We start from the raw sequence: 22,461 nt of genomic DNA on the forward strand, positions 1-22,461 counted from the left end.
TAAACCGACTATGGTAAACTGAAGTCAGAGTACCAACTCACAGAAAAGTATTTACACAGATTAATCCAGGACCCAGTTGCAGCATGGATCAGGGGCTAAATCTGCATCATTACCATGATATTCAGAGAAGTATCTGTGACCCAATAGCCTGAAATTAGAGCAAAAGGATTCAAGTGTTTCTCAACAGCTGAAAAACATATAGAGGTCAAACAGACAATATTAATACCTTACTTCTTAAAATTATTTTCTAAGCATCTTGATGACCTGAAGGGTGTGGCACTCTTACCAAGCTTGCAGGTGACATCAGGTGGAAGGAGGCAGATGGATACCCCACCTGGGAGTGTCAGAACTGCCATTCTGAGACTAAGACAGGCTTCAGAAACAGGCTAGAAGGAATTTCTTGATGCACAGCAGAGAGAAATGCAAAATCCACAATCCCTGACAACGGCTGGGGAGCAGCCTAAATGTAAAGAGGGCAATTTTTCACTTAGGGGACAGTGAGGCACTGGAATACGTTGCTTCCAGAGAAATGTGCGCCCCATCACTGGAGGTTTCCAAGGCCAGACTGGATGGGGCCCAGGGCAGCCACATCTGGTGGGTGGCAGCCCTGCCCATGGCAGGGGGTTGGAGCTGGATAGGTTTTGAGGCCCTCTCCGAGCCAAGCCTTTCAATGGTTGTTTCTGTCAACAAGTATGCAACTCTCACTCCAGTCCAAGATTTTGGCTGTTTAAAATATACCAGAGGAGAATTATGAGTTGTTAAAGATTTTTCCAAGCCATCAGAAATATTTCAAGGTTTTTTTCTATATTGCAAAAACTGCTTCAGCTATGCAAAACACTGTCAGCTCATTTCAGACAGCAAGTTAAGAGCTACTTACTGCTACTATCTACTTACTGTCTTAGTATAGAAAGATTCAGGAATAATTGCAATAGTCAGAACTCTGCAAAATATGATGAAAATACAGTGTCATGTATGAAATTATGATTGCTGCCCATTTCATGTTTGTATCTACTTTTTTATTTAGGACTGATCAAACAACTCACCCAGAGATGCATTTGAAGTCAGGAGTAAATTATTTTAAGATATATTTATATTTGCAGCCCTCTATTATTTCTAGAAAACTTGGTCTGCATGGAAATAATTTTTCTGAGGTGAAAATTCATTTCTGTAAATTAGTAGTTGCTCTCTGTAGCAACAGTGAAAGAGCCACCATAACAAAAAATGAGTATCAGTTCTTCATCTTTAGCGGTTCTACCTTAGCATCTGAAATTGATATTGCAAACATAACTGTTATCTTCTTCTTACAACATCTATGTAATTATCTGGACTGTAGATCCTGACACAACCAGTGCCAATGAAGTTCTCAAAAGACACAACGCTCAGATCTTAACCTTTTTGCTTAATTCCTGTACCACGTTATTCGTGTCCACATAATCCTCACTAGACTTGTAAGTTAACTTGGCATTCCAGTTCACACACAGTCATCTGCAAAAAAAGTAATAAGATGCTTGGTCACGTGCCCAACTGTTATCTACGAGGGCTGCTCTGAAAGTAATGCCTCCTACTTCATTATGTTGCCCACAATATCAGAGGAGGATGGTGGTGGCATGGCAGTAAGAGCTGAAGCTTTCCAACAGTATTTCACTGCATTTCGTTGTTGCATGACAGATGGCAGTAAAGGGCCAGTCTGACAGAATGGAAGTTTGTATCAAGCAAAAGTGTGTCACTGGTTTCCTCCATCTGGAAAAAAAAAACAACAGCATTCATTCATCGATGCTTGCTGAACATTTATGGAGACTAAACAGTGGGTGTGAGTACAGTCAGGCAGCTGTTGGTACATTTCAGCAGTGGTAACAGTGGGCCACCTCAACTGGCGCACATTTTTATGAGCATGACCTGCAGGTTCTTGTTCTGCACTGGAAAAAAAATGCATACCTAATGGTGGTGACTATGTTGAAAAACAATGTTTTGTAGCTGAGAATTTGCTCTATCAAAAAGTGTTATTACGGTCTTGTAGCTATTGTAGTTTTCATGGAAATAAATAGCAGCCATTACTTTCAGAGCGACCTACAAATAATTCCCACAGTTTAAGCTGGAGTTAAACATCTTGGAAGTAACACACAAAAAGGTATATATAGGCAATGATGCCTTTTATAGAGAGCTACGGTTTAAAAATGACCTTAAAAATGCATATATATCTGCATTTAGGTACTAGAAGTAATTTAATCTCTAGATAGCATCTCTTTCAATGCTACAAATAGCATATTAATGCCTCACACAATGTTTTCCTTACATTTCCAATTGTACCCCCACAAGAAGCCTTTCTAACAGAGATAGGAAATTATAGTACTGTTAATATTTCTTCAGATGTACATGGATTTGATAAGAGCTGTCATAGGCTTATGGAGAATGTCTGTGTTCATGCTTTCATGACAGGCAGAAGAAATCTGGTGCAGCTGAACAAGGAAATGAATGGGAAAATATAAAACTGATGTGCAATTAACACCAAGCAAGACTACCAGTATTCTGTTCTAATCACCACCTGGCAGCAAAGAATACAGAGGAAACAGAATTCAAATAAGAGACACAGAAATATTTTCCTCAATGGAAAGTCTGAAAAATTAGCTGTACTTATTTGTAAAAGGACAAAAAGAGAATAAGAACAAAGTAAAAGCATTCAGACAGCAGAGGCTCCTCCTGACTACTTTTGTGCAAGGGAAAAGAAGCTGAAACACACAAACATTTAGTTTGTTACTGAAAAAGCAAACATTCTGGAATCACTGCTAAAAGAGAGAGGAAAATGAGATTTCATATTACAGTTGCTCGGTTCTTAACAAAAATTACTCCAAATGGATTATAGCATTCACAGCACAAATAGAGAATAATTCCCATCTGCCCTTCTTGTAACATTGCCATTTGATGGCTATCTGTAGCACAGCTAATACTGTGACAACTTCCACACGCTGTAACTTTAGCAGGGGTATACAGCTTCCAGCCCACCAAGCAGGGACTCATTCCCTAACAGGCACAAGTTCTAGCTTTGCATTGCCATCTAAACTTACTTGTTTCTGAGTATATATGGTTCATTACACAAATACATGAAGTACCACAGATACAGAAGACAGAGGCTACTCCTCCATAATTCAACCACTCAGACACCTATGTGAGAGTTCTGCCTTTCCTAAGCAGGAAACAGGGGGAACAGGAAGCCATCCATTAACAAACCCTCAAGAGAAAAGAGAAACATGAGCAGAGTTTGTCTTCTTTCCTTTCCCTTCCCTTCCCTTTCTTTTTTTTGCAGGAAGGTATGAAGTCTCTCAGATCAGTTCTCTTGACTCCACATTTTATTTCAAGTAACTCAAAGGAAATGAAAATATTTAGTATTTTAGCAAAAGCAGAAACAAAATACCTAAACTATTATGGTAATTTCCCAAAAAGGAACTTGACCTATGTTAAGTCACTGAGTTACGTCTGGTAGACTACAGCTGGTTGAGAAGTTCTCTGTCAAAAATCCAACTGTCCATGTTTAAAAAGCAGCTGCCCTTTACCCCTCTGTAAAACAAAACAACCACTAACAATAAAACACCCTAAACACATCAATTTCACTTGCTTCTTTTACTGGATTTGACAAGTCCCTTCTAGGCAGGCTGATGGGTGAGGAACAGAGCAGGCACAGAGCTGAGCTTCCCTAGCACTCTGCTTGACAGGTCCTGTCAATTTTCATTTCTGGTTTACTGGCTGCCTGTGAGCAAATTTTGTAAATTCTGGAGATACAATTTTGGGTGAAGCATTTTTGGAAAACAAGTAAATATTCTTTTGGTCTCACATTTCTTCCCTAGATCTTTTCCCTTCTTTCCTTCACAGGTGTTCTCTGTATAGCTCTGGGTTTGATTCTTGCAAGTCTGTCTCTTTCCAGACACTGGGTCCCCTCACCTCCAGTGCAAACAGTCGAGATTGTTCGGATATAAAGACTCATTATTAATATTGCTAGGGTGTTCCTATTGTAAACATTGAGGTATATGTAAACTACATTATTCCGGAATAAAACAAAGTTATAAACTAAAAAAACTTCCTGTATATCAGGCTGGTGAGCAGAGGTCCCACCCAATCTCATGGTTCTTCTGACAAGATAACAGGAACAAGTGCAAGATGCTGCAGATAACAGAGGAGGAGCAGCAGTACATACACAGATGGCTTGCCCTGTCCTATGGCACCACTAATGAGATAACAGCATAAAAAAGGGGCAAGCTCTATAGATAACAGGGAGCAGCAGCTTAACAGAATTTACCAAGACAACTGTATCATCAAATGAATTATAAAGTCAACAAAACTAAGGTCAGTGTGGAAAGGGAAACAGGGTTAAGCTGTTTACTTGGGAAGCAGTGAGGATAGTTGATGGAAAGAACATAGAAAGGGAAAAATGAGAGAAGGAAATGCAAGAACAAACAATCCATGTGTTTGGGGCTGCTTGGGGGTAAACAGCCCCTCCAAACACCCCTGTGCCCTCTGAAGGGGAAATGAAATCTGCTGTTGGTCTCACTGATCCTCGATCCAACTCATATACAGTGAGAGGGAACCCAGCTGATCTTCCATCTGCTAGTGAGGGAACCTTCTGATGTCCAAGCAACATGCAGGACAGAACAGGCCCCCTGTACTTTTAGCTCACTTACTTTTGAGTAACACTAATGTAATTTAATTAGGACAGTTAAGAATGCTCTTTGTGCCATTAGGCAATAGTTCCAGAGTCTACCTACAGTGACTTCTATTTTTGAGAGAGAAATCACAAGAGATTTCTCTGAGTAGAAACCATGCAACAAAGATCCCTGTCCCCATCCCCCTCCCCCCAAAACCACTAGATGGCTCTGAATGGCTTATCTACCACAGCTTCCTGTCCCTAACAAAAGTTTAAGAACAGGACAAGCGAATCAAAATACTTCTTATCAGTACTATCAGTCTTTAGAAATTGAGAGTTTGGGACACTCTGGGCCAGATGGGATGTCTGTATGATTAACAATCCCCAAGAGTCTTCGTTCATGGAATTACCCAACTGTTCTCTTAACTGTAAATTCTTGATGTTGACAGCATCCCAGAGAAAGGGCTCTACAGCTTGACAACACAGCATGTTAACAACAGGCTTATTCTGATTTTGTCACCTATCGGTTTCATTTGATGTATTCTGTATTGGATAGGTAGGAATATTTATCAGAATAGTCTCAAATAAAATGCACTTAAAACTTTTTTATATTATTATCTTTTTCTCCCAATTACGTTACTTTCCTGGATAATTCTAAATCTATTTAGTCCAATAATTTTGAAACATTTATATATAAACTTTTATTAGGCATTTTGGCAATGATTTCTGTACTGGAAAATAGACTATCAGAGATGTGTAAATTAGCTTACTTCTAATTATCTACTATTTTTGTATCAGAAGGAGCAAGAATGCTTTAATCTACTTTAGTTCCTGCATTTTAAAATGGGGAAGCAATCATGCTCTCCAAAATGCTCTCTAAGATCCATTCCTTAAAAACTTACATAAAATAGCTATGTTATCATAGCATCCAGTCCTACACTGTATGCATGACCAGCATGCCTTTACTCCTACAGATGTGCAGGTTGGCTGCCTATGATCTCACCATCCCCATGAACTTACTGATCTCAGAATCAAATTACAGAAAGCCAAAGCTTTTAACTTTTAAAGATTCAAATATAACACTGAGCACATTAAACTAGTGTGCCTCCGTGATGACAGCTCAGGACAACAGAGGTTTCAATCCTTCTCATGTTACATTTCTCTAGGAGAATCTTTCTTTTTGAGCAGAGAGGACTTGAACATACAAGCTATTCAAACAGCTTCTAACAGTGTTCTCAAAACTGCAATGTTTCATTTCCAGAACTTACTCTTTCATAAATTCTCCCTTCGAAAATGAAAACAGAAGAAGTAGTTGTTTTAATAATACATTTTCAAATAAAAGAGTGAAATGTTTCAATCTGCTATAAGAATTCAAAGCATTTCATTTATTTGAAACACTCCCTGGTGTTGTACAGAAGACTAACACAGAAAACATACCCTGGTTTCTAGTTTCATAAACTTAGACTTCCATTCCATAATGGCCACGCAAAAAAAAATCACAACACACAAAAAATCCTAACACACTCACAAATCTATTGTCTGCTCACTTTTGTAAAACCTTGACTTATATTTTCCACATGCACAGATGACTGCCCATACTTAGTTCACCTGCACACCATGACTTAAATAGTAACTGTTATTATTAGTTTTTAAAACAGGACACTTTGGAAGGTCTCAACATCACTTCTTTACAGTTTAACACAATACATCCTAGTTTCCAAGTTATTTTCTGTTAAGCACAGAAATGAGGTCCCATTAGCCTCTGCATCCTTGTAATTTAGATTTTGTTTTTCATTTGACTGTGCAGTCATATAGAGGCAACCTGGAGACGTGTTCCAGCACATCCAAGTTCATTTTAATAATTCGCCCTCAATTTGGGGCATGTTCCTGTGAGCTATTTCAGAATACCTTAAAGTACCTCACCGCTCTTAAATTTGAGCACAGCACTATCTCCTTGGCATACGTATACATATACCATTTCAGAGAATCTGTATATATATACACACACACATATATACATACATACATACATATATATATGTATGTATGTATATGTATATGTATATGTACATATATAAAAATTTAAAACGTCTGGTACTTGTTTAGAACCCAAGCACCCTACTGCCCACTACAGACAGAGTGTAGGAGACATTTTAAGAGTTCACTGACTTCTGCTTCTACCTTTTTCATACACTTATCTGATCTGTATAGCAGACCAGCAGGTATTTGAAATATGAGCTGAGGACTAGTGCAAAAAAAACGCGTGTCAGAATTTGACTTCTCTGAACAATTAGGGTGGTTCTCTGTACTAAGGAAGTGGAACTCATTCTAACGAGCGTACTGCCTTCTAAAATAGTAGTCAAAACACAGGATGTTGTGTGGCCAGAAGATTCAGACTTGACAGAACGTTTAAGTAGAAAGCTATTGTTTTGAAGCAGCACTCAAAATAAAGATAAATAAATAAATGCAACAGTTCTCTGAGACATCTAAAGTAACATTCAGTCTCTCACTGAGGGGATGATACATTTTGTTGAACAACCACCGAGCTCCAAAACCAAAACCTCAACAATGTGTCCAACACAGTGTGCTAAGAGTGATTTTGCAGCCACAGTATCAGCTCTTAACAGCTAGTGGCAAAACAGACTTGTAGGTAGTTACAACCGTATCAGGTTAAGCCTATTTACAACCTTCAGCTGACATGGTTAACTGAAAGTTAAAAATTTACCTATAGCAGATAAGGAAGATAATAAATTGCTGATGTGGATGTTTACAGAGAAATCTTACCATCTCACCTATCAGTCACAAAAACAAATACACCAGCTCCAGCATTGTCCTATCTCACTGAGCAGAACAGACTCATTTCCTCGTATTCTGCTTGTACTCAATAATAATAGCCCATATCCTTTTAAGGTTGTCATTTCTTTGAAGAGAAATCAGCTTTTAGTCCAGTCCTTTTACGTGTCCTAGCACAGCAGATTTGACTAAAGCAAGTAGGCTCATCTCATATCAGTGCCTGTGTTTGATGACTGAAAGCCAGAAACACAGCAATGAATTCAATTCCTACGACTACCCTATGATATGATGCTGCTGCTACTTGATAATAGGCAAAAACTAGAAATCACAGCAAGAAGCTCTCGAAGTATAATACCGAGCAAGTATTTAACATTTTTAAGGAAGTTTCAAAGTCAACATCAAACATACACTTACTTCTAAAAGTCAATAATGCCTGCTGGTGCAAGCAAGTGCTGTAATCTGACTGCAAACTAAAAGCAAGGGGCTGTCAAGCAGAGTGGAAAAAGAATGGTCTGTGAGGGGCAGCACATCAGAATCACATCTGCGTTTGAAGTTTCCTGACAGCACTAACTAAACCCAAGTTCAAAAATTACAGTCATCCAAAACACATACCCTGAAAAACTTGTTTAATATTTGCAGTCTGGTGGTTTTCTCATTGATTTTAACCAAAGCTGCTTACGGCTTTTTTCCTTCTAGAAGAAAATGGCAGCCCCCAGAGAGTATCATTTGCCTTATTTGAAGCTGACAGATACGGTCATAAAGAAAAGAAGCACTCATCCGTTGTAATGTCCAAAATTTCCATCCCTTTCCATTCTAAGTAGGGAAAGAGACATTGGAATGTCATAAGTAAACAGGTGAAAGGCCAGCCATCAGCCACAGGTATCCTTAAATTAAATACACTGGGAGAACTTAAATCCCTGCCCCAGTTGGAAGGATCGGCTGGTGATCCCATGTATGTCCACCAGTATCCGTCCAAGGAGAAAACTATTGCAATCAATTTGTTCAAACAGTGTACCATTTTTACACATAATACAAAGTGCACTACAGTTTAGTTAGCCTGGCTTTTATCCAAGTTATAAAGCAAATAAAAGAATATATGTACAGCACATTACCACATACTTCTTCTGTTGCTTACCCCATCACATAGCCCACCAAGACTCTCTCCTTCAACTTTGGAGAACTTAAGTAGGTTAGATGAAGTCACGACTATTTTAAGGAAGTTGAAATTTGGATAGTGGTCACTGGGGGTGGAGGGTTTTGTTGTTGTTGTTGTTCTTGTTTTGCTCTTGAGGATTTAGAAGGAGTGGTAGAAAAGAGAACAAATTTCCAGTTGTTTTGATTATAGTACTTCCAGTGCCTCCCAGGATGTTTTCTGTAAACAGCATATTTGAAACTGGATATTAAAGTACAGCTAGAATATCAAAGGGAAATTATGAATAAACTATTTTCTGATAAGGCAGCTCATTTTACAGCTGAAGGTCCCCACGTAGCAGAGGACTAACGGCAACATCAAGTTCTAAATACAAGGGAATCATTGCTGGTGAAAGTGCAGTAAAACCAGCCATGAAGTTCTCAAGATTTTTTTATTTCCTTTTCTCCCTGTGTGGAGATGAGGTGTGGCCTGTAAAACAGACATTAGATATATTTGACTTTAAGGTATCAGATCCCATCCTCATTTATTTGCTCTGACGTGTTCAAACAGACAAAAAGGACTACTAAAGCTTTTTTTGAGATCTGTCTTTGGCATCAGCTGCTGGCTTTGTTCCTTCCTCAGAAAACAAACAAAAAACTGCAGTTTTCAAACAGCACGAATCTAAAGTAGAAAAGGTTCCCCACTGTAAACAAAGAATAAAACAGGCATCACAAAAATACTGTGTACAAACAAAAGAGAATAAAACATCCACACCGTATCTTCTTCACAGAATGTAGTCATAGGTAATTAGCACACCAGGTAGCTATTATAAAGTCACTCTGAAATGAACACATAAAACATCATACAGCGTACTACTGTGTGTTTAAAACAACTGAGCAATATTAGCATCCTTCTAACTTCTCACGGTCGAGTCTATAGCTAACAAAATGCTTCTGGTTGCTTTTTCTTTTTTCTTTTTTCTTTTTTTTTTTTTTTCTCCTCTCTCCAGTGGCCAGATCAGAAGACTGCCCACCTAAAAATTCTTTTCACATTCAAGAGACCCAAGTAGTATGACTTGGCTAGCTTCCACTCCAGGACCTGCTTTCCTTAGGAAAATCACATGCTGAACTTTTTCTTCAAAGAACGCATAAAGAAATGCAGAAGTGAAGACGCAACTGCTGGTCAAGCTTTGGATTGCCTAATAGATTCAAAATAGTTCTTGATGAAATGAAACCACCATCCACAGGCAATGCAGAAAATTAAGATGAGAAATAAGAAATCTGATCGAAGCTAAAAAAGTTTGACTGTTTTCCAAAACTCAGAGTTACTCTCCTCAAACCTCCTTAGTTTCCATCTCAAGTAGTGATACTGGTTTTATGGCTACTTTTTCCTATTTTTGCTTGCAAAAGTCATGGGTGAACACCATACATAACCCATATTGGAGTGATCCCATAACAAGGGATAACTGAGCTAAAGCAAAAGGGAGGTTACATATTCACTGGTATTGCTGGAATAAGCTTTACCTCCCACATCACTAAGTCATAACAGTCATGTCAAACTGAAGGGATGCTTGTGTACTATGATGCTGGAAAACATATGCTTTCAGAAATGACCGGTGAATATGGACACTGAGGACAAGGAAACATGAAGAAGGACTTAATTTTCAAAACCAACCTTCTGGAGAGCCAAACTTCTTGTGATATCAAAAATGATAAAATATCTAATACCAAAAAGTTGGACTCCCATGAATTGGTAGTGTACTGCAATAATCTAACCCTATTGTAAAAATATTTACAAGGTCTACTGTAAACCATACAGTAAGTCAGATGAAATAGATGAAAAAATAATTAAAAAACAAGTTTTTAAAATTAGCAAATAGGAGTTACTTAAGCATTTACAAAGAAACCAACCAGAACTCCACTTTAAATTTAATTCAATGATATAATTTTCAGTCACAATATAAATTTCAAACTTGACAGCTTTGTACTTGTGCTATATTAGCTTTCACATCCCAAGTTTCATCTCTGCAGCACAGATGCAAAGGAGTTAGAAAAGGCCACGTGTCATTTCCCTTGCTGCCCCACCTCCTACAATAATAGCTCTCTTCAAAACAATTTATGCATGTAAGATAAATGCCTAAACCATACATCTACTTAAATGCTAAGAAGAGTTTAAGATCGTGAAAAAGCTGAGAAAGGCAAATTAAAAAGGCCCTGGGCTTTCGTGGAACAAGCTCAATAACTCTACAACTTCCTGAAGGGAGGTTATGATGAGGAGGGGCTTGGTCTCTTTTCCCAGGCAACATAGAGGACCCGAAGAAATGGTCGCAAGTTGTACCAGAAGAGGTTTAGATTAGACATAAGGAAAAACTTTTTCTCTCAGAGAGTAGTCAGGCACTGGAATGGCTACCCAGGGAGGTGGTGGAGTCGCCGTCCCTGGCAGCATTCAAGAGGCATATGGATGAGGAGCTCCAAGATATGGTTTAGTGGTTTGCTGTAGCTATGGTAATGGGAGGATGGCTGGATTAGATGATCTTGTAGGTCCCTTCCAACCTTGTGATTCTATGATTCTATCTTCTATGACTTGTCCAGGGACTTGATCTGCAGGACCTCATGGGAGAGATCCCTGTAGGGCAGGGGTACCCAGGAGACCTCAGTGATCTCCGAGCACAATGTTTCTTTGCAGGAGGTCACTGAGGCCAAAGAAATAATCCAGGCTGGATGTGGAGCACCCAGGTGAACCCAAAAACCCAGGGAAGCCCAAGAAGGAGGATCAGGCAGGGGCTGCCCTACAGCAGTGTTGAAGGTTGCCAAAGCTCAGCTGGAAATGGCTACGGAACAAGAAGTGCCTCTACAAGAAACATCAACAAAAGGACCAAACAAAATGGACTTGCTTCTCAACAGGCTGTAAAAACTAGCAACAAAGGACATGAAAAGGCTTAAGCAATAATGCTGTTGTTTTTTTTTTTTTGTTGTTGTTGTTGTTGTTTGTTTGTTTTGCCTCTGATCTTTACTATATTCCTAGTTGCAAAGAGTTTATCAGGGAGAGACGGGTATGTAAGCGAAGATGAAGTTAGGGATGGAGCAGTTAAGAAGAAAATGATATTCTAACTTGATACCAAAATAAAGAGAGTCTGCAAACCTGGGAATATGTTTGTCCAGAGTGGCTTAAGAATCTCCCTCCTCAGAGGTTTTCTAAACCTGACTTCAATTCTGAGCAACCTGATTCACTTTTGAAGTCAGTTCTTCAAGACAATGACCAGAGGCCACCAGAAGTCCAGCAGAAAGTCTGAATCTCTCAGTGACAATATTATACAGTAAGAAGAAGGCTGGGAAAAAGGACAAAAAACACAGCACATACAAATTCAGACCAACAGTGCCTTCAGAATGACTTCACATCATCAGGCTGCATTAGACCACGGACTCCATGAAGGCTGAAAACTTTCTCACAGACCATCTACTGTCTGCAAGGTTTAGATTCATAAGGTAACTTATGAAAAACTGGTTATTGATTTGGATTCTGCTTGCAGCATGTGTGTATTTTTTTTTTCCAACAGAGCTGACAATTTGTAAATAAAAATAAATCTGTATTTATTAAATGTGTTTATTTAAGCCAACAAAAAACATCCTCAGTTACCAATGAGAATTTATCATTTACCAATTGCATGAAATATTCAGCTGTACTGTAAGACACACAAGGAAAGAGATGCAAATAAATTCCTTTCTCTGTCCAAATACAATGAATTTAAAAAAAATACTGCATGGAAAAGCTTAAGGGCTTTTCTTTAGAAAGGTCATTTTTTGAAATGCCCTTCCTGATCTGTGATATCACTTCAGCCCTTGACAATATCACACACATTTCTAGAGTCAGTTCAGGTTCAGCACCATGCTTACCCCAGAGCTTTACAGAGTGAGACATAAAGCTATCAGACAACTTACAGCTTGTCATTACATAGCAGGTTTGGGTTCCCCCCCCCCCCCCCCCCCGTGGTGGCTCTTCAGAAGGTCTCACCAGAATGCAAAAAGCAATACACAGCCTTGAAATATTACAACTTTTCAAACATGTAACTGCTATAAATCTCCTACTCTATAAACAGTAATCATGTTTTCTGTTGCAGGATGGGGCGAGGGGGTGTCAATCCACCACGTTATTAACATCTATTCCTCTTCTTCAAGTTTCAGCTTAAAGCATTTAGTATTACTGTCTAGGTCTGATACACAACTTGAAGTGCAGTTCTCAGAATCACAGATGGGTGGAGAACTATAACCACAGTAACAAGCAGCACATTTCCCTACAGACAGCAAAGCAGGCACAGCTTTATCAGTATCACCATTCAGTGCACCAACAGATGTCAGTGCTCAAAGGCAGTGAGAAAACTGACAGTGGAGTTAAAGACTGAGTCTGCATCTGTGTGTGCATATCAGGGAATACTAAAATTACTATCTCCCTGAGTGCAACATTTTGAAAGCAAAATGTTGGTTTGTTCTTTTTTTAAGCTTGGTATTCTTTTACACGAGCTATTTCCTATTTCCTTGGAAGAAAGCAGTCCCCGAACAAAAGAAATTTCAAAAGGCACATAGATGTTTATTATGCAGTGAAGCAAGTAAAAGAAAAACATGCAGATACTTAAAAAAAAAAAAAAAAAAAAAAAAAGGCCCTGCAGTGGTCTGAATACTAATTAAAGAAGCAATCCACACTGATCGAACACTATTTTATTGCTATGTTTTAAAAGCACAGACTTTGAATTAGAAAAAGTTTTACATTGCCAAGCAATAAGTTCACCTCTACACAAGTCAGGTGATGTTAAATTCTGTTAGAAAATATCAGATGTACTTTATTTTCTGCTTTTTTCTTATGGAACACAGATGACATACACATCACTGCTTGTAACGCAAGTGCCACCAATATATACCTTCACAAGAGAACTGCAGTGCTGTATGCTTTTACATTGAAATTTCTATTCCTGTTTTCTGCCCAGCATCACAGAAAAAAAAAAGGTTGATTCTTCTGAAAGAATTTTTGAAGAACACACAGGAGGTCTTGTAACAGCTGGATGCAGCAGCACAGCCACCAGCTCTTTCTGGCACAGCATCATTTTGGTCCTTTGCTCAATATTGCCTATCTTCTCTCCCCATCTACATGTTTTTTCCTACCTTATTAGATACCTGCATTAAAAAAAAGGATCCAAGTATCTTACAAGTCAGATTTTCATTCACTCCCTTTATTTCTAAGCAATTTCAAAGCCAAGGTACATATATTTTCCAAGAGAGTGTGGGAGGACAAATGAAAGTAGATTTTACACTTGTAGTTACCTTTTCTTAAAAGACTACATATCTCAGTGTTCCCACAAGGGCTGTGAAAGTCTAACAGTTGCGCGAACGTAACAGCAGGTTACATGCTCATCCAATCTGCTACAAAAGCTTTTAAAATTAGAGGCATCAGAATGAGCAACACCTTTATCTTCATAAACACCAGCTATAAAATCCAACCAGTTTACTGCGTAGAGTTACAGCCAATTGCCGCATTATTTCATGTGAGCATTTCTAGGTTACCACAGAGTTCAAAGTGGTGATAACAAGATGCAAGAAAGGCAAACCTGGGGTTTTACTTCCCTACTTACTTCCTTTCAGAACAGAGTCAGACCAGAGCATTTGATTTCAGGTGTTGTTCGCAATGCCCACAGCCAGCAACCCAAGCACATCACAACAAACTACAGCTGCCCACACCTGCAGCCCTGGGCCTGACTCCATAATCCAGGTGCAAACCCACAGCGTAAACAAGAGAAAAGGCAGCCCAGCATGCAGCAAAGCCAAGAACAAAGCACAGCCCTTGGGTTCAGAGGCAAAGAACTGAGCTGGGGCCTGGCCCTGCGCACCACCCATCCCCCCCACCACACCATCTGCACCAGGCCCAGACCCCTCTGGGTCCTGCCACACAAGCTTCCCTGCTTGGCAGCCAGGTTGCCCAGTTGCTGTTGCAAGAAGGGATTAACCACAGTTCTGTGCAAGGTCTCACTTAATCTGTATCAGGCAAGGAAGCATGCGCTTTATTACTCGACAATTATATTTTCATGGCAGACTTGCAAGCTTGGTTAAAGGAAGTGATGGAAAATAGGAAGACAGATTCTTCTTAGTGTGCACACGTCTTTTATCACATGCCACGTTTCTAGGATAAAGGAGGTTTTCAGACAAAAAAAGGAAGTAGTATACATACTACCTGGTACACTTCCCATATTATTTATCACCTAGGCCCACCTAAACAATTGTTTTCTTTGCTTTACAAGGTCATTTCTAATAATAACTTTAAAATAATCTACAGAACCCTTTAAAACAGTGTGTCTAGAACATGTGCAGAGATACCTCTGTACAACGGAGTTACTTACTAGAAAGCAGAATGTTTTAGCATCACTGTACTATCTCCAGCTGCAGTTTATTGCCTGAGAAGGTCTGTAACATTATACAGCAGCAAACAGTGAATCAAACAATGAATACTTTCCCAAAGTATTAGACTCTTATTCAGCCAAGTAAGTTAGTAAGACACATTTACTATTTAATGGGCAGATAAAGGAACTACATTTTATTTGAGATGAAAACCACAGGAATTCACTATGCTGGCTTCTCAAAACCAGGAGGGGAAATAAAAGAAAAAAAAAAAACAACAAAACAAAACAAAAACAAAACCAGAAAAAGTGAAGACACTGAAGTGTTTTTACTGCACTGTATTTCAGATAGCTATAAGAAAAGGTATCTGTCCAGCAGTCTTACAAGTGCCTGCATAATGAAGTTAATTACAAGAAGCGCTGTCTCTCCGTGATCTTCTTTTCATAGATCTGTGCTTTCATTAACATTCAAAGAAGCTATCGAAGCCTGACTGTCTACCACTCTTAGCATTTTTCTGCTTGAATGAAATAGACATTTTTCAGCCTTTATAGTAGATTCTAATAAACAGGTGGAGTTTTTCTGCTTCGGTTTGCCCACAGCACAGAATTACAGCCTTAAGCAGTTGTACTCACCAACATTATGATTTACTCCATTTCTCTATACTAAATCACTGCCATAGGCTGCTACACTAATGTTAAATACAAAATTATCACCATGGGAATATAACTTTTGCCAAAATACAGGAGACATTCCATTTTAAGCTTTACCTCGCCCCTTTTCATCACCTTATTTAGTTTTCATGAAGACTCTTGTGTGTCTGGATTTTAGGTTTTGCCTTTGCATAAGACATGCACATGGTTTTCAGCTAAAGAATTAATCATGTGCTGGATTTTTTTTATTTTTTTATTTTTTTATTTTTGAAAGCCAGATGTTTTCCATGAACATTTAAAGTCTTTTCATTTTCCCCACAATTCTAAGGACTCGGTACCCATTCAATCCACGGAACACTCAAAAGTCTTGTTAATATACTGCAGAGAATGCAGACCAAGGTGGAACATAAGAAAAGTAAACATTTGTCTGAGTCAGCTCACCGAAAGATGCAAGGATGGAAAACACAAAGTAAAGATCCTATTCCAGTCAAGCATGCACACCAAAACATTCCTCCTCCTCATAACTGATACTCCTAAAACAAACAAACAAAAGCCACCACTGGCAGCAGACACTGCTGAACAGTCACTGACCCATGTCCTTAGTAACTCATCAGTAGCTGCTCTGCATCTTCTAGTGATATTACTCCTATGCCTGCTATTAAGTTCACTGTTTTGTTGCATTTTAGATGTTGTAACATCCACGTCCCACAAGAGCACAGAATTCCCAGCAAACACTGAGAAAATGCCTTTGAGCACCAGAGGATGCCCTTACCTTAGAAGTAAAAGGTAGCTACACATCATATGGCATTCCCTGTATTCAGGCATTTAACTCACTTTCTTGTTGTCTTGTATAAAACCACTATCAATTAATAAATGCAAGAACTAGTATTCGTCCAGAAGGAATGCACAGTAGAACTCTCAAAAAGAACTAGCAGATACAAAAATACTGAAGTCTGCAGGTAGAAAAATAAAACTTTGGGGTAAAAAATACAAATAAAAAAGCTAAGATACATTTTAAACTCCTTTGAGAAACTAAATGACAGTTGCAAGATGCCTGCATTAAAGTCAGAGTAGCTGAAGAAAAGTTCAGAAGTGAGCTGCATCATCAACATATTGCCAGGAATCACTACCTGATTACTCATTGCACACAGATTCTCTTCCTTCCACTGCATTCTCATGAATACATAAGGATCTGTACCACCAGGCAATGGGGCTCTATGTGTTTGAAACCCAAATATCTCCGTACTTGCATACAGCAGTTTAACCCTTTCCCCTTGGCCCAGGGAAGTTTCCACAACTTCCTCACAGTGAAAGCAGAGAGAATTGTACTCTGCAGGAACCAGGGGTTCTGTAATTACTGCTCCTTTCTTTCTTTTCCCTTTTTCTGTTCCGAGAAAAAGGGTCGAGAGGAAACAACCTCCCAACATGCAGCACTTCTGCCTGTCTCAAAGTGCTCTCCTCTGCAAATGCCACATTGCAAATTCAAATGCAATGGGGAAGCCAGTGTCCTAAGACTTCAGGGAGGCTACATGCCTCCCTCACCCACCTAGCACCATTCCATTCCCTCAGCCCAATCTACTGCTGAGTGGACCCTTCAAGAAAGCCTTCAACTTGGCAGAAAACTGTTCAGCTTTCCTTCTCTTTCACTTCTCTGTTAGTGCAGTGAGCTGAAGCAGCTTCCAGAAGGCTCCAATGAGTCATGCAAAGGAGACAGAAGGTGAGAGTAAGTGATCAGAAGAGATTCTCCACCTCTTTTGACAGCAAGTATTAGTAAACTCACCTTGTCTCATTAATAAATAAATAAATAAATAAATGAAAAATCAGTAAAAGGAAAACATCTCCCAGCACATACATCACTCTCCCCAAGCATCACCAGCCAGAGAGCTGAAAATACGCAGGAGAAGCTCCCCAACATAAGCATCCCTGCAACTTCACCATCACTCCCCCTCACAACCAGAAAGTCCTGATAAGAGGCAGCGCTGCTATGTCAAGTGCATATTAGATCTCTGATTAGCCTTTTATGTCCATGTTCACAAGCTTTTCTTCCTCCAGATATTCCTGAACTTCCCTGCAACACTGTTAAGACTAAAAGCCACCACAAAAAATAAAAATAAAAATAAAAATATTTAGGATTTTGGAAACTGAGCTCACATGGCCAACTCAACTCCAAATCAGCTCTTTACAGGAAGACAGCATGAAGTAATCTTCAGTTGCTTAGTCTGTTCTCATACCTTGTGACTGCTGTGCTGTCTCAAAGAACAGCACAAGAACCATAGGATCAGGGAATACACTTCTCCTCTCCAGGTCTTCTCCTAGGTGACTGCAATAGCTCCGAGTTGTGTGAGCACTGGGAGCACTGCAAGGGACTGCAAGGTCATGGCACTACAGACCTCATGCTCCTGTTTCCCATCACTATCCTGAAGGCTTATGTCTGAGCAGCATCATACAATAACACGCAGGCTCTGAGCTAGCTATCCTCTGCAGGACCAGAGTACTGCATTGCTGCCATGCCCCACCAATAGCTTTCTGCTCTGTAGGATTAGTCAGAGCAAAGCACTACACTAATGGGGTTGTACTGGTACTTGTACCTGAGCTAGCTCATTCATTGCTTTCTATTTCTTTTCTCTGAAATAAAAAGAGTTCCATTTTTGTTATTTACCTAACACCTAGGTAATTCAATTGCTTTCCCCCTCCCTTTCCCACTCCTAGAAGATAGAGAGTAATGAAACTTGGAGAAGATTCAAAGTCAGGTTTCCCTAATTGAAACAGACTTCTCCTGCTTTCATAGCCCATCCCCGCAATTTCTATATTCTCCTTACCACCACTTTTGTTCACATCACCTTTCCCAAACAGTCTATGTACTTTAAAGTCTTTCCCGATGTTTTTCTCCCAGTTACTTCTGACATCCAGCCACAGCCAATAGTGACAACAGCACAGACTGAACAAATGTCAGTTTGCTTTCTCACCAACAGGGACTACCTACTCAAAGCAGAGGCTGCCTCTCCATTCAGCAGGTGGCGAAACAGGAGTAGAAACTACAGACTCCTCATTCAAAGCCCAGAGCTCTTATCAGGACACCAGAAGAGAGCAGTGTGAGGAGTACCTGGTACCCATACCCTGCTCCAAGTAACAGGGAAACTGCCTGGACAGTTATTGCAAACAAAACACAACCTTACTGACATGCCTGAGGGCAGCTGTGATTCCTTGCACAAACCTCCCTCAAACACACAGCCTGATGGGAGGTGCACAGCGCAGGCAGCATCAACTCAGCCAGTACAGAATCCAGCAGCCACAAGCAGCTGACAACAGTTTTACAACAGGAAGCACTGGACAGGCAGTGCTACCAGAGCCTCCCTCAGTGCCTGCTTGTAACTCATAATCAGAAGAGAAACCAGAGGAGCACCACTGCGGGCATCAGTGCCCTGGGCTGAGGCTTTCGTCCCCTTACCACAAGGGCAAAGTGCAACAGCAGCAACACGAGTTATCTGCTTCACTGCCTTTACCAGTGCTTGACTTACTTGATAAGCTTGTAGCAACTTAGTAATTTTTCTAGCTATCTGCCATACTATGTTGGTTTCAATACTAAATAAAGTTCAGTTGTTTTTCTGTTTTGTTTTTTAACTCAAAAAAGTATGCCACAGATAAAAGAGGTTAACATTTCTATATTAAATCCTCATTAAGAAATATTACACAATTCATTTTATTTTATTGTTTTGTGGCTGGAAACCATTTTTGCTGGTACTGGATAAAGTTCAACATTTATTTCAATGTCTTCCCCAGTCTACAATCCCAGCACGCAACGGCCGCGCTGTAACCGGTGATTTCCACTGTTTCTCTTAGGGCGTAGTTCACATTCTTGAAAGTTACAATATAAAACTATACCTAAGAAGCCTGCAGACTGGAATTCCAGCTTGACACAAAGAAGTGGACAAGAGCTTGGAAAAACAGGGGGAAGAGCATCAGAAAGACCAGCATGTGAAACAATATAGAATAGGAAATGTTGCTTTAAGGTCAGGGAAAAAAAGTATTCTCTTAAATGAAAAAAATAAAGTTAAACTGGTTAAGGTACAGTAAGACAGAGCAATTAAGTAAACGTGAAGTTAGCCTACTAAACAGGGAGGAAAAAACTTCCCCAAACAACACAGTATTAAGGAATTACACTCAGAAAGAAAGGAAAGAATAAAGACCTGGGAACTACGAGCAGTCTCTGCCATCATTTCCTGTGCTTACAGCTGCCAAACATCTGGTCTGGGGGTTCCACTGCTGTCAGGGCTTCCCAGGTGGAAGTCAGGAAAAATAAGAGGAACAGGATGGGAGGGAAGAAAGAAATAAGGATGGGGTTCTGGGGTTTGTATAGATACATTTACCTCTCATATGCACAAGCATGCAGATAGATGCACACAAGCACATCACTGAAGAAGTTGGCACAGTGCTAACCCTGTAAAATCAGCAGTATCTCTCAGTATTATCTCCTTCATCCTGCTTACGTGTTGAACTCTGCTGTACAACAAATGTCGTGCACAGGTTCTGGAGCCTCGGTACGCCATTGCTAACCTTTTTTACAAGGCAATTCCAGATAACAGGGAACTGTTTGTTGGTACTTTTAATTGCTCTGTGTGCCTGAAGGAGGCTGTGAGGCTGCAGACAGGAGAACACGGGCTCTGCACACTTCAAGTTGTGCTCTGTATTATTCACTCAGGAGAGTTTCCCTTCTCCGAATCTGCTTCTGCCTATGACCTGCACAGTTCGCTACAACAGTTTCATTGATGCTCAGAGCACGGTATGAGATCTGAGAGTTCTGTGTAGTGTAAATGCCCACTTTTCCGATGGCTTTGTAAGAACACATCATAAAACAAAACCAAAAAAACAGGCTGATGGTATTTCACCAGCACAGAGACACTCGGTTATTACAGCCTCACTCCCTATCTCATCTTCATCACCGCAGAACGGGAAACACACACTACTTATTAATTCATAAACCGTAACCCCAGGAGGCGGCTGAAACTGTCAAACTGATAAGCAAAAGCGTCAGTGATGCTATTAAGTTGAATTACAGAGAAAAACCCATATTCTATGGGAAAGACCCTACCGAGCCCCTGGCTTGCGGCAGCCCTACCTACGCATAGCTCAGGCAAGGCGCTTCGGGGCGGCGAAGGGGGGGAATCAGCGCCCACCACACACTACTCGACGCCGTACCGCTATAACCAAGCGGACCGCACTCCGCCTGCGGTGCGGGACAGACGCTCCGAGCCGCCCTGCCCGCCGGCTCCCCGCTCCCAGCCCGGGTGCGCGTTTCCTCGGGGTCTCGGCGCTGTGACACAGGGGAAGAGGAGAAGGAGGCGGCCGGGCAGGACCTGTTGCCCGGCTCGGGTCCGCCACCACCCACCTCTTTGATCTTGTCCCTCCGCTGTCGCACGGCGGGGTCGGCGGGCTCTCGTCCCACGGCGCCCACGGGCTGCTGGAACGGGCGCTGGGGCAGCCCGGCGGCGGCCGCCTCCTTCCTGCCGCGGGCGTCCTGCAGAAGTTTCTCCTTGTCCTGGCGGATGTCCCTGCGGATCTCCTCGGGCAGCTTCTGCAGCGTCTCCTTGGCCTCGCGCAGGGCCCGCTCGTGGTCCGCGCGGATCCGCTCCAAGCTGCCCGCCCCGCCCGCCTCCTCCGGCATCGCCGGGCCGGCACCGGGCTGCGGCGGGGCGCGGGGCTGGAAACCGGGCGGCGGCGGCGGGGGCTGCAGGGCGGCCGAGTGGAAGAAGACGCCGCTGAGCAGCTTGGAGGAGTCGGGCAGGAAGAAGATGGCCCCGAAGCAGAGGGTGATGAAGGCGCTGAACACCAGCAGCAGCACGAACTTCTCCGTCAGCCGGAACGCGCCGGGGCCCGCCGCCTTCCTGCCCCCGCCGCTCGCGCCGCCGCCCGCCGGACCGCCCAGCGCGCCCGGCCCCGCCGCGCTACCGAAGAGCGGAAGCAGGCTGGCGGCGGGCATGGCCCCCCCGCCGTCTCAGCGCGCCCCGCTGCGAGCGGAGCGGAGCGACGCCACGCGACCCGACCGTCACCGGACGGCTCCGCTCCGCAGACGGCGGACAGAAAGTTTCCCGAGCGGCCGCCGGGTCAACTTTTCCCCTCCCCGCACGGCAGACGCTCGGCGTGTGCGGGGCGGGCGCTGTCAGCTCCGGCCCATGCCTCCACCGCGCCGCTGCCGCCGCGGGTGCCGCTCCCGCTCCGCCCGCGCGGAACAACTGCCGGGCGGCCGGAGGCGGGGCGGGGCGGGGCGGGGCCGCAGCCGGGCCAATAGCGGCGGTGGGGCGGGGCCGTGCCGCACCCGCCCTCCAGCCACTCCCGCCCCGGGCCGCCACGCCCCGCCGGACCCGCGAGTGGCGGGGTCGGGCTGCCGGCTGTTGGGCCGGTCGGTACCGACCGTGCGCACGAAGGCACTCGAGTCCGCACGCGGGGAGCAGAGCGGGACTGGGTGTTCTACCGTTGCCTCTTAGAGGGCGAGATGTGTTTTCTTACTAAAAACGAACGGCGGGAAAGAGAGACGCGGGGAAACGCGGAGGAACATGCTGGGTGGCACACACTGTTATCTCCAACTCTTGGGAGCCCACCCACACTGTGACAGCAGGTCAGCCCCGCTGATCTGATTGCAGTGCTTCCTCTACGAGCAAACCGCTTTATCTCGGGGAAAACAGCAAGATCTGTTCTCAGAAGTTCCGATGCCAACACATTACTTTGTGTGTTTGCATCATTTTGTTTTGCAAGTGGGAAAAAAACGGTAGAGGGAAGCCTGAGCCTTGAACAAGGGCAGGGAGAAGATGTTGCATAAGCTGCGAAAAGGAGATGTTGAAAATGGGCCTGGCATGGGCCTCCTTCTGCTCCCAGGGG

At 42.2% G+C, this 22,461-nt stretch overlaps 1 protein-coding gene across 1 annotated transcript in view; it reads right to left on the minus strand.

The window, feature by feature from the left end:
- The window catches only part of MAN1A1 (mannosidase alpha class 1A member 1), a 148,136-nt gene extending 126,434 nt beyond the window's left edge, over positions 1-21,702 (minus strand). The window contains exon 1 of the mRNA XM_072332956.1: positions 20,975-21,702. Within this exon, the coding sequence (XP_072189057.1) occupies positions 20,975-21,565 (591 nt within the window). The 5' untranslated portion in view covers positions 21,566-21,702. The remainder of the gene's footprint in view (positions 1-20,974) is intronic.
- Between the last annotated feature and the right edge of the window lie 759 nt (positions 21,703-22,461).

This window comes from Excalfactoria chinensis, chromosome 3 (genome assembly GCF_039878825.1).
Source record: "Excalfactoria chinensis isolate bCotChi1 chromosome 3, bCotChi1.hap2, whole genome shotgun sequence".
In the NCBI taxonomy this organism is placed as follows: domain Eukaryota; kingdom Metazoa; phylum Chordata; class Aves; order Galliformes; family Phasianidae; genus Excalfactoria; species Excalfactoria chinensis.